Raw genomic sequence first — 12,484 nt, 5'->3', positions numbered from 1 at the left:
TGTTTTGTACAGACTAGAACCTTTCTTTTGTAGAATTATATTGAATAATAAGATAGAATTTGAAAGCTGTGAGGTTACACAGCAGAGTTTTTTCCCCGACTCTGCCTTCTTAGGCACACTTGTCATTTTATAAACTGAGTTTCCCATCTAGGTACTAGGGCACTGTGCTATAGGAAATAAAAGTGTAAAATTCCATGTGACGTGATCAAATAAAAATGAAGTTGGAATACAGATTGTTAAAGCATAATTTTCTAACTCTTAAAATTTCCTTTCAGAGAGACACATCTCGATTCAAAGGCAGCTTGCTGATCTAGAGAAGTTAGCTTTCGTAACTGAAGGGGATTTTGACTCTGCCAGTTCACTGAACTCAGATAATCTTGATGCAGGTATTTCCATGATTTGAAAATGTGTTTTTTCTCAGTTTCTAATGATTTGTCATCTTTCGACACATGAAAATTTTTCTAAGCATAGACTTGTTTATTTTCACTGAACTAGAGCAGAAGTAAAATAATGGTTTTTTACTTAGGAAATTATAGCCTTCTATATGCAAAGGTGCTATGAGATAAGTTATTTCACAACTTCTCAAGGAAATTACAGTCTCATGGATATATAAGGGCTTTGTATTCTAAAAGTTAGGAATTACATTTTACTATGAGTAACAAATCCAAAAAGTAGTATGGAGGCTTATATTCTCTCATGTAAAAGAAGTCCCAAGGCTGACAATTTAGGGCTGGTACAGAGTTTCACAATGTTGTCAGCGCCCCAAGCTCTTCTCTTTCTACTTTGCCATCCTTAGTGCTTGGATTCCATCCTCAAGATCTCCTCACGGTTTTCTGAAGTAGGCAGAGTGTATATATATATATATATATATAAATTAAATAAAAGAAATAAAATTTTGCTTATACTTGCCATGTGCTATGTGTGAAAGATATTTGTTGGATTAAAAATTGAGTTATTATTTCTGTATATTTTATCGCTTTAAACCTGGATTTGAGATTTTAATTCTTTTGTATACTATCAAAGTTTTTATTAAGAAACATTACATTTCTAATTACATAAAACTTATTTAACACATAATCTTTTCAAGAATATGTTAATAAAGAAGGAAGAACTTACAAATTTAGTAATAGGATACAGTGGTTGTAACCATGACCCCAGTCTCAGAATAGCAATTATATAGGATCCAAGGTACTCCTTCCAATTCCTTCTTCCATTTTTCTAACTCTGCACATTAACTATTTTTGTTGCTGCTAGAGTAGAAGAGTATCAGAGCAGATACTTCTGCTCTCTGCCCGGCTCCTAGCCCTCTGGGAGTGTGACAACTGCTGCCTTTTCTCCTGCCCAAAGTACAGAATGACATTCTCTCTGGCAGGCTCTTTGGCTGGAGGGATATCATGTAGTTTATCACTTCCTCATCATCTCTGTTCCCAGTGGCAACAAGGATATCTGCTAGCCACAGAGAGGAGAGTTGTAGGTAAAAAAAATAAGTCACTGACCATGTGCTAAAACAACTATTGTTAAGTACCTGCTGAGGCAGGAATGACTTCTCCCTAATGTTAAGAAAGATATTATCTAAGGTGTGTGAGTGTGTGTTTTGAGGGGTAAAGGGCAGGGGCAAGAGAGGTTCCCCGTTACTTCTTTTGTAGCTAAATTTAAGCATTAATAGCTAGTCTATTCTCTGCTTTATTAGTTCCTTTTCCTTTAACAGGAAACAAACAGGCTTGTCCATTGTGCCCCAAGGAAAAATTCAGAGCTTGTAATAGTCATAAGCTTCATCGTCACCTTCAAAATTTACACTGGAAAGTCTCAGTTGAATTTGAAGGTTAGTATTTTTGTGCTTGCTAAAAGTGATGTAAACGAAATTAAAGATTTGGTACCAGTTTTGGAATTTTAATGAAAACATAATCAAATATTTTCAATTTAAAATCATGAAGGATTAATGCCCCTTTTAATGTATTTATTAATAAAAGACCATATAGCTCTCTAGGCAATAGATAGATGTGACACCAATAGTTTAGTTTGGCAAACATTTATTAAGCATCTCTTCCGTACAGGGTACCTGCTTGGCGCTGAAGGTCCACGTTACTTATTGAACCATGTTTTAATAAGTTATACTTTTCCTTTTATATTAGAACAACTACAATTTTACATATATTTTTGAAGATATAATAAATGTAGTAAAACGAGAAAATAAAATAATTGGTATGAATATTGGAAAAAAGAAGGGAACATCTTTTTTTTCTGCTGATGGCTTAAAAAAGCCATTTAATGAGAGTATTTGGAACAGTGGTGAGATACAAGATAAATATTCAAAATCAGAGTCTCTCTACTCTAGATAAATGGAAATTAGAAAAAAACAATTATAATAGTGACAAAAATGACACAATTTGAGGGAGTAAGTTTAACGAGAGGACTCATATAAAGAAATGAATAAAGTTGAAGCACAAAAAACAACATCTTACCAAGTTAAAATACTTCTTAGAGACAGTGAATTATTAGATTCTGAGATAGTGAATTATATATTACAGCATTTTTGGAAAGAGATCTGGCAACATTTAAAAAATTTTAAATATTCATCCACCAGGCACTGCCTTTCCTAGGAGTAAAAGCAGCAATACACAAGGATAGGTGTACAAGAATATTCACTGCAGCATGGGCTTAGTGACAAAAACTTGGAACTAAAATAAAAGAGATTGAATAAATTATGGTACATACATACATGAAATATTATACAGCCATTGAAAAGAGTATATTAGATTTATACCAGTTTACTTGGAAGGATTTCCATGGTAAACTACTAATGAAAATAGGAATATATGGGATAAAAACAAAAAGTACCCCCCCAAAAAGCCCTAAATATCAATCTAAGCATGTATATACTTATATTTGTATATGATTATATAAGTATAGTCATTGTTAAATGTGCTTATCTGGGGTTTCAACCAGACTGAATGAAATAGCCATTATAAGACACCAAAAAAAGGAAGCCAGAACTGTACCAGAATTATTTTCTTAGATTATCACTAATTACTTAGAGAAAAGGGTATTAGAGACTAATTCAGAAGCCGTATGTTTTATGTTTAATTATTTATAAGAATGTATAGTAAACCATATTGACTTCTTATCAAAAAAGAAAGATCTCATTTTAATTACAAAGGTCTCTTTCGTTTGCTTTATTTAAGCCATTGTTTAATCTTTAGGTTTGGTCTCCCTCCTCCAAGTTATTCTCTTCTCTTTGTATTGCTTTACTCTGTCATGTACATTAGGTTGTTGGGTTCTTTCACATGGTGGTCATCTGGTAGATGGTGAACATGATAGATTTTGTCTTTGTGAGCAGGCTTCAAAGTAGTTGGCAAATATGTTGAATAAGATCTGCTGAAGGAATAGAAGTGAGATGAGGGAGAAAAAGCCAAGAATGCTTGTGTTTGAGACTTGAGCAACTAGAAAAATGTTGTCCTTTACTGGGATGGAGAAGACTGCATTAGGTATGAGAAAGAAGGACAGGTCCTCAGATTTAGGCATGCAAATGTTGAGATGCATCTAGTGGAGATATCAAGTAGCCTGGAGGCTACATGAATCTAGACTTTGGGGAAAAGGTTTGGGCTAGAGATACATATTTGGGAGTTGTCAGAATGTAGATGGTATTTAAAGCCATAAGACTGGGTGGGATAACCTTAAGAGTACATATAGGTGGAAAAAAGTTGTTGTCCAAGGTCTGAGTCCTGAGACACTTCAACATATACAAATAAATGATTGGATGTAAAGTATGAGAAGAAAGGAGTTAAAGATAACTTAGTTTTTGAATTGGGAGTAACTGGAAGGCATTATCATTCATTGAAAAGGTGAAAAAGAGACCTGGTTCAAGAGGAAATGAAAATTTTAGTCCTTGACAGTAGGTTTTTTGGAGTTCTGTTGTTGTTGGGTTTTTATTTGTTTTTGTTTTTTTTTTTCTTGGCTGCGTCACACGGCTTGTGGGATCTTAGTTCCCCGAACAGGGACCAGGGATCAAACCCATGTGCCCTGCAGCGGAAGCGTGGAGCCCTATCCACTGGACCGCCAGGGAATTCCCGACAGTAGGTTTTGAAATAACCAGTCATATGTCTTCAATAGGCAATTGGAAGTAGAGATCTGGCCCTCAGGAATGAGTTGGTAAGAGAGCTATAATTTGGGATTCCTTCTCACAGGGGAGATAGTTGCAATCATGAAAGGCACTACAGTTACCAAGGAAATGAGAAAAAATTTATGTAGCACATCAAGCATACAGAAAATCTACATTTTCGAGTATGAGAGAGGGAAAAGAATCTATAAAGAAGATTAAGTAGGAAAGATGGGAAGAGAAATAAGATAGTGCTGTATCATAAATGAAGAAGAGGCTGTGTAATGGTAAATGCAGCATAAGGCAAAGAAGATGAAGCCTAAGAAAAAGTCAAGATGGCAGAAAGACGATAAAACGGAGTCCCAAAGAAGCTAAATGACTAATCCAAGGTAACACAGATACTTTTGGCCGAACCAGATTTTGACCCTAGATCTCCTGTATTTGTTTTTATACTATGACATATACAGCAAGTGCGTAAAACTAAGGCAATCTCATTCAAATAAATTATGACGTTACAAATATAAGAATAATCTCAATTTTTCTTATAAAATAAAATTTGCTACTAATTTTTAATAATAATTGAATACTTAATGAACAGTGATAGACAAGCAGCAATTCTTCATTCTTCATTCTAGGTTACAGGATGTGCATCTGTCACTTACCTTGTCGACCAGTGAAACCAAACATTATTGGAGAACAGGTAATCACATGGTAGATTTGTTTTTTTTAGATTTAGCTGTCCCTAAAGAAAGTGCAATTTTGACTTGCTTTATGACTAAAATGTGCATATTCAGCAATGAGTTTAAGATTTTGTTTACAAGGGCTTTCAGATTACCATAGTAGGAAAAATATGAAATGTATGAAAGAAGTTGCTATATTGAACTTTTCATTTTAAAGTTTTTAATTTCAGTCAGATCACCTGCTCTCTTGTGTTCAAAAGGAAAGTTAACCCACTTACTAATTTTGGAATGGAGATTTTTAAATAGTAGTTTTTTTCTTTCAAAATAAATTTTGATCATGGAATAAGAGCCTTTAATTTCTGTGGTTTAGTAAATATCTTAATATGTGTCGATTCATACTCATCCTATGTTCTTCCTCTTAATTTGTCAAAGGACAGAATGAAGAAACTTTCTGAAATCTCACTAACTTTTTTTTAAAAGTACATGTGTTTACTTTTAGGATAGATTTGACCTTTGGGGAATACAAATTATAAAATATTTTATAGTGACACTATCCTGAATGCATATTAGTTTAATGGGTCCTCATTATTAATTTTCCTTTCAAGTCACTAAAAAAAGTAAAGTACTGGGGGGGAAAAAACAAACATTTCTTAAGTAGTTAGGATAATGCTTAGTCCATTAACCCTATCTAAGATATTTTGAATATGATAACCACAATGCCATAAGGAACCTTGTGCAATGTTCTTGACTATTCTCTCCTTGCTCTATGACCCCGAGTAAATAGGACATAAGAGTAAAAAGGCATCAAAAGCAGGAAAGAGCTGTTGGAATGGTGTTTTTGTTCTTAGCTAAATAAGGAACTATAAAGTTAGAATTTTTACTTGGAAAAATAGACTTTTTATTCTTTCTCTAACATTTAGTAGTGTGCTAGAACTAGCTCAATTTTCCAGAAATCTTGACAGCTTGTTGTTAAATGTGGCCATCATCAAAAATTAAATTATATAAACTTAAAAGTAAATAAATTATATTAAAAACAAAGGTAATGAATACTCACAACTCACTACTTCCCATTTATTTTACTACATTTTACTTTTACCTGTGCTCTTAACGTTATTTATGTATTCTATATCTGCACGGTGGCAGTGTTCTCTGGTATGATATTGCACATCTCTTCCCAAATTCACGTTCAGTGATGTCACATTGGTAGCTTCAAATGTCACAGTTGTAGCTTGACATCGGCCATGGTAGAGTACATAAACCACAGACAGCTGCAGACACTACAAATCAGGGCTTTATTTTCCTGGAGAGCCAGTTGCTATACATCTACCAGCACATTGCTGCTAGTGTCATACCGTTTGTTAAGTGCTGCTTATAGAAGATAGAGTACAGTTATTTGCTGATTAGAATGAATGGATAAAACTAAGAAATTAAACTTGTGGCCTATTGTAAAGTAAGATTAAAAAGCATATGTAAATATAGGTAAGGAAGTAAAAATCCTTTCAAAGTCACATGGCAAAATGAATACTATCTTCTATATGTTAAACCCTAAATACACTAACATACATAAATTTACAACATTAAATAAACTTTTATTTCATTGTTTTAGTAACTTATTTATGTATTTAAATTAAATACTCTCTTTGATAGATATCCAGTAAAATGGGAGCCCATTATCATTGTATTATTTGTTCAGCAACAATCACCAGAAGGACGGATATGCTAGGACATGTTAGGCGCCATGTGAATAAAGGAGAGACTAAATCCATGTATATTGCTGGTAAGTTGAGCAATCTCATTAACTTAACAAGTAAATTCTTAAACAATGGTCTAATTATTCTTTTCAGATATCAAGCAGACAAAATACAGTGACTTAACCATTTAGTTAACTACTAATCTGTCTGATTTTGTTTTGTTTCTGTGAGACTCCCAACAATATTCAACTGTTCTCAATTTAACAGATATATTTAATATCTGGGATAGATATTAAATATGGGTAGAAAAAAGTAACTGATGTTCAAGTAAATATAGGTATCTTAATGAAAGACTATAGAATTTTATTACGAATGACGGCTTCTGTACCAATAACTGTGTTATACTTATTATTGAAAAACACTGGAAAAAGGAGGTAGAGTGATATATAAAGACTCTTTATTATCCTGACTGATATCAAGTTATTAGTAGCTTGTTAATACTGAGACAGTTCCTTCTCAAGAATTAAGAATTAAGCCCTCCTGCCCTAAGGCATCCATTATATGTAATGAATTAACTTCTCTCGTATACATCTAGAATGGTACTCTGGACCTTCCCTTTAAGAATTGAAAAAAAAAGTCACTGAAATAATTATTTGAAGAGCTTAATTTGCTCACAGAACCTGGTTTGAGAAAGGCTGATCTTGTGAGATATGTGACTTCACACTTTGTTGAGTATAGAAAGATATATAACACAACACTAGGAAAGATTACTTTTATTTGGCATTGTAGAAAGGGAAATATGGTTCCCATTTAGTTAACATTCTGGTAGTAATGTTATCAAGAAATCCAAACATAGAGAATCTCAATTATATTTCCCCCACACATATTACATATGTCTCCTTTCTTAAATATTTAAAATATATTCACACAAACACATCACTGTTTCATTTGGGTTTATAGCTAAATGATTCTAATGTACATTAAATGTAGAATAACTTTTTTACATTAGCTTATAGCTGTTTGAATATAATTTGTGAATTAAAATCATAATTATGGGCAGAATTTAGACCGGCGGGCAGGAAGTGAGAAGGAACCGGTAGAGCGGCAGCTACAGGGCCCAAAGTGGTTATTCTGGTGGTCCTTTGGGGTATTAGCAGTCAGCAGAAGGATCCAGGCAATTTTCTTCAAGTGTGCCGTGTGGATGAAAGGCTCTTGGTGCTCCAGCCAGGCATCAGGGCTGTGCCTCTGAGGTGGGAGAGCCAACTTCAGGACAGTGGTCCACAAGAGACCTCCCAGCTCCACGTAATACCAAACGGCAAAAATCTCTCAGAGATCTCCATCTCAACATCAAGACCCAGCTTCACTCAACGACCAGCAAGCTACAGTGCTGGACACCCTATGCCAAACAACTAGCAAGACAGGAACACAGCCCCATCCATTAGCAGAGAGGCTGCCTAAAATCATAATAAGGCCACAGACACCCCAAAACACACCACCAGACGTGGACGTGCCCACCAGAAAGACAAGATCCAACCTCATCCACCAGAACACAGGCACTAGTCCCCTCTACCAGGAAGCCTACACAACCCACTGAACCAACCTTAGCCACTGGGGACAGATACCAAAAACAACGGGAACTACTAACTTGCAGCCTGTGAAAAGGAGACCCCAAACACAGTAAGATAAGCAAAATGAGAAGACAAAAAACCACACAGCAGGTGAAGGAGCAGGGTCAAAACACACCAGACCTAACAAATGAAGAGGAAATAGGCAGTCTACCTGAAAAAGAATTCAGAATAATGATAGTAAAGATGATCCAAAATCTTGGAAATAGAATAGACAAAATGCAAGAAACATTTAACAAGGATGTAGAAGAACTAAAGAGGAACCAAGCAACGATGAAAAACACAATAAATGAAATTAAAAATACTCTAGACGGGATCAAAAGCAGAATAACTGAGGCAGAAGAACGGATAAGTGACCTGGAAGATAAAATAGTGGAAATAACTACTGCAGAGCAGAATAAAGAAAAAAGAATGAGAAGAACTGAGGACAGTCTCAGAGACCTCTGGGACAACATTAAACGCACCAACATTCAAATTATAGGGGTCCCAGAAGAAGAAGAGAAAAAGAAAGGGACTGAGAAAATATTTGAAGAGATTATAGTTGAAAACTTCCCTAATATGGGAAAGGAAATAATAGTTAATCAAGTCCTACAAGCACAGAGAGTCCCATACAGGATAAATCCAAGGAGAAACACGCCAAGACACATATTCATCAAACTATCAAAAATTAAATATAAAGAAAACATATTAAAAGCAGCAAGGGAAAAACAACAAATAACACACAAGGGAATCCCCATAAGGTTAACAGCTGATCTTTCAGCAGAAACTCTGCAAGCCAGAAGGGAGTGGCAGGATATACTTAAAGTCATGAAGGAGAAAAACCTACAACCAAGGTTACTCTACCCAGCAAGGATCTCATTCAGATTTGATGGAGAAATTAAAACCTTTACAGACAAGCAAAAGCTGAGAGAGTTCAGCAACACCAAACCAGCTTTACAACAAATGCTAAAGGAACTTCTCTAGGCAAGAAACACAAGAGAAGGAAAACACCTACAATAACAAACCCAAAATATCTAAGAAAATGGGAATAGGAACATACATATCGATAATTACCTTAAATGTAAATGGATTAAATGCTCCCACCAAAAGACACAGACTGGCTGAATGGATACAAAAGCAAGATCCATATATATGCTGTCTACAAGAGACCCACTTCAGACCTAGAGACACATACAGACTGAAAGTGAGGGGATGGAAAAAGATATTCCATGCAAATGGAAATCAAAAGAAAGCTGGAGTAGCAATTCTCATATCAGACAAAATAGACTTTAAAATAAAGAATATTACAAGAGATGAGGAAGGACACTACATAATGATCAAGGGATCGATCCAAGAGCAAGGTATAACAATTGTAAATATTTATGCACCCAACATGGGAGCACCTCAATACATAAGGCAAATACTAACAGCCATGAAAGGGGAAATAGACAGTAACACAATCATAGTAGGGGACTTTAACACCCCACTTTCACCAATGGACAGATCATCCAAAATGAAAATAAATAAGGAAACACAAGCTTTAAATGATACATTAAACAAGATGGACTTAATTGATATTTATAGGACATTCCACCCAAAAACAACAGAATACACATTTTTCTCAAGTGCTCATGGAACATTCTCCAGGATAGATCATATCTTGGGTCACAAATCAAGCCTTGGTAAATTTAAGAAAATTGAAATCGTATCAAGTATCTTTTCCGACCACAACGCTATGAGACTAGATATCAATTACAGGAAAAGATCTGTAAAAAATACAAACACATGGAGGCTACACAATACACTACTTAATAACGAAGTGATCACTGAAGAAATCAAAGGGGAAATCAAAAAATACCTAGAAACAAATGACAATGGAGACACGACGACCCAAAACCTATGGGATGCAGCAAAAGCAGTGCTAAGAGGGAAGTTTATAGCAATACAAGCCTACATCAAGAAACAGGAAACATCTCAAATAAACAACCTAACCTTGCACCTAAAGCAATTAGAGAAAGAAGAGCAAAAAAACCCCAAAGCTAGCAGAAGGAAAGAAATCATAAAGATCAGATCAGAAATAAATGAAAAAGAAATGAAGGAGACAATAGCAAAAATCAATGAAACTAAAAGCTGGTTCTTCGAGAAGATAAACAAAATTGATAAACCATTAGCCAGACTCATCAAGAGAAAAAGGGAGAAGACTCAAATCAATAGAATTAGAAATGAAAAAGGAGAAGTAACCACTGACACTGCAGAAATACAAACGATCATGAGAGATTACTACAAGCAACTCTATGCCAATAAAATGGACAACCTGGAAGAAATGGACAGATTCTTAGAAATGCACAACCTACCGAGACTGAACCAGGAAGAAATAGAAAATATGAACAGACCAATCACAAGTACTGAAATTGAAAATGTGATTAAAAATCTTCCAACAAACAAAAGCCCAGGACCAGATGGCTTCACAGGCGAATTCTATCAAACATTTGGAGAAAAGCTAACACCTATCCTTCTCAAACTCTTCCAAAATATTGCAGAGGGAGGAACACTCCCCAACTCATTCTACGAGGCCACCATCACCCTGATACCAAAACCAGACAAAGATGTCACAAAGAAAGAAAACTACAGGCCAATATCATTGATGATCATAGATGCAAAAATCCTCAACAAAATACTAGCAAACAGAATCCAACAGCACATTAAAAGGATTATACACCATGATCAAGTGGGGTTTATTCCAGGAATGCAAGGATTCTTCAATATACACAAATCAATCAATGTGATACATCACATTAACAAATTGAAGGAGAAAAGCCATATGATCATCTCAATAGATGCAGGGAAAGCTTTCGACAAAATTCAACACCCATTTATGATAAAAGCCCTGCAGAAAGCAGGCATAGAGGGAACTTTCCTCAACATAATAGAGGCCATATATGACAAACCCACAGCCAACATCGTCCTCAATGGTGAAAAACTGAAACCATTTCCACTAAGATCAGGAACAAGACAAGGTTGCCCACTCTCACCACTATTATTCAACATAGTTTTGGAAGTGTTAGCCACAGCAATCAGAGAAGAAAAAGAAATAAAAGGAATCCAAATCGGAAAAGAAGAAGTAAAGCTGTCACTGTTTGCAGATGACATGATACTATACATAGAGAATCCTAAAACTGGCACCAGAAAACTACTAGAGCTAATCAATGAATTTGGTAAAGTAGCAGGATACAAAATTAATGCACAGAAATCTCTTGCATTCCTATACACTAATGATGAAAAATCTGAAAGTGAAATTAAGAAAACACTCCCATTTACCACTGCAACAAAAAGAATAAAATACCTAGGAATAAACCTACCTAAGGAGACAAAAGACCTGTATGCAGAAAATTATAGGACACTGATGAAAGAAATTAAAGCTGATACAAATAGATGGAGAGATATACCATGTTCTTGGATTGGAAGAATCAACATTGTGAAAATGACTCTACTACCCAAAGCAATCTACAGATTCAATGCAATCCCTATCAAACTACCAATGGCATTTTTCACAGAACTAGAACAAAAAATTTCACAATTTGTATGGAGACACAAAAGACCCCGAATAGCCAAAGCAATCTTGAGAACGAAAAATGGAGCTGGAGGAATCAGGCTCCCTGACTTCAGACTATATTACAAAGCTGCAGTAATCAAGACAGTTTGGTACTGGCACAAAAACAGAAATATAGATCAGTGGAACAGGTTAGAAGGCCCAGAGATAAACCCACGCACATATGGTCACCTTATCTTTGATAAAGGAGGCAAGCATATACAGTGAGAAAAGACAGCCTCTTCAATAAGTGGTGCTGGGAAAATTGGACAGGTACATGTAAAAGTATGAAATTAGAACACTCCCTGACACCATACACAAAAATAAACTCAAAATGGATTAAAGACCTAAGTGTAAAGCCAGACACTATCAAACTCTTAGAGGAAAACATAGGCAGAACACTCTGTGACATGAATCACAGCAAGATCCTTTTTGACCCAGCTCCTAGAGAAATGGAAATAAAAACACAAATAAACAAATGGGACCTAATGAAACTTAAAAGCTTTTGCACAGCAAAGGAAACCATAAACAAGACCAAAAGACAACCCTCAGAATGGGAGAAAATATTTGCAAATGAAGCAACTGACAAAGAGTTAATCTCCAAGATTTACAAGCAGCTCATGCAGCTCAATAACAAAAAAACAAACAACCCAATCCAAAAATGGGCAGAGGACCTAAATAGACATTTCTCCAAAGAAGATATACAGATGGCCAACAGACACATGAAAGAATGCTCAACATCATTAATCATTAGAGAAATGCAAATCAAAACTACAATGAGGTATCATCTCACACCGGTCAGAATGGCCATCATCAAAAAATCT

The 12,484-nt window shown here is 35.3% G+C and overlaps 1 protein-coding gene across 4 annotated transcripts in view; it reads left to right on the top strand.

Annotated features, from left to right (window-relative positions):
• TRMT1L (tRNA methyltransferase 1 like) overlaps positions 1-12,484 on the top strand; it is a 42,243-nt gene that overhangs the window by 4,591 nt on the left and 25,168 nt on the right. For all 4 annotated transcript variants that reach the window (XM_068541404.1, XM_068541405.1, XM_068541406.1 and 1 more), the window contains exons 2-5: positions 276-386; positions 1,709-1,822; positions 4,732-4,796; positions 6,424-6,553. In XM_068541404.1, the coding sequence (XP_068397505.1) occupies positions 276-386; positions 1,709-1,822; positions 4,732-4,796; positions 6,424-6,553 (420 nt within the window). The remainder of the gene's footprint in view (positions 1-275; positions 387-1,708; positions 1,823-4,731; positions 4,797-6,423; positions 6,554-12,484) is intronic.

This window comes from Eschrichtius robustus, chromosome 3, assembly GCF_028021215.1.
Source record: "Eschrichtius robustus isolate mEscRob2 chromosome 3, mEscRob2.pri, whole genome shotgun sequence".
Taxonomy (NCBI): Eukaryota; Metazoa; Chordata; class Mammalia; order Artiodactyla; family Eschrichtiidae; genus Eschrichtius; species Eschrichtius robustus.
Note: the sequence above shows the minus strand (reverse complement) of the source record. Positions and strands in the feature narration are given on the sequence as shown.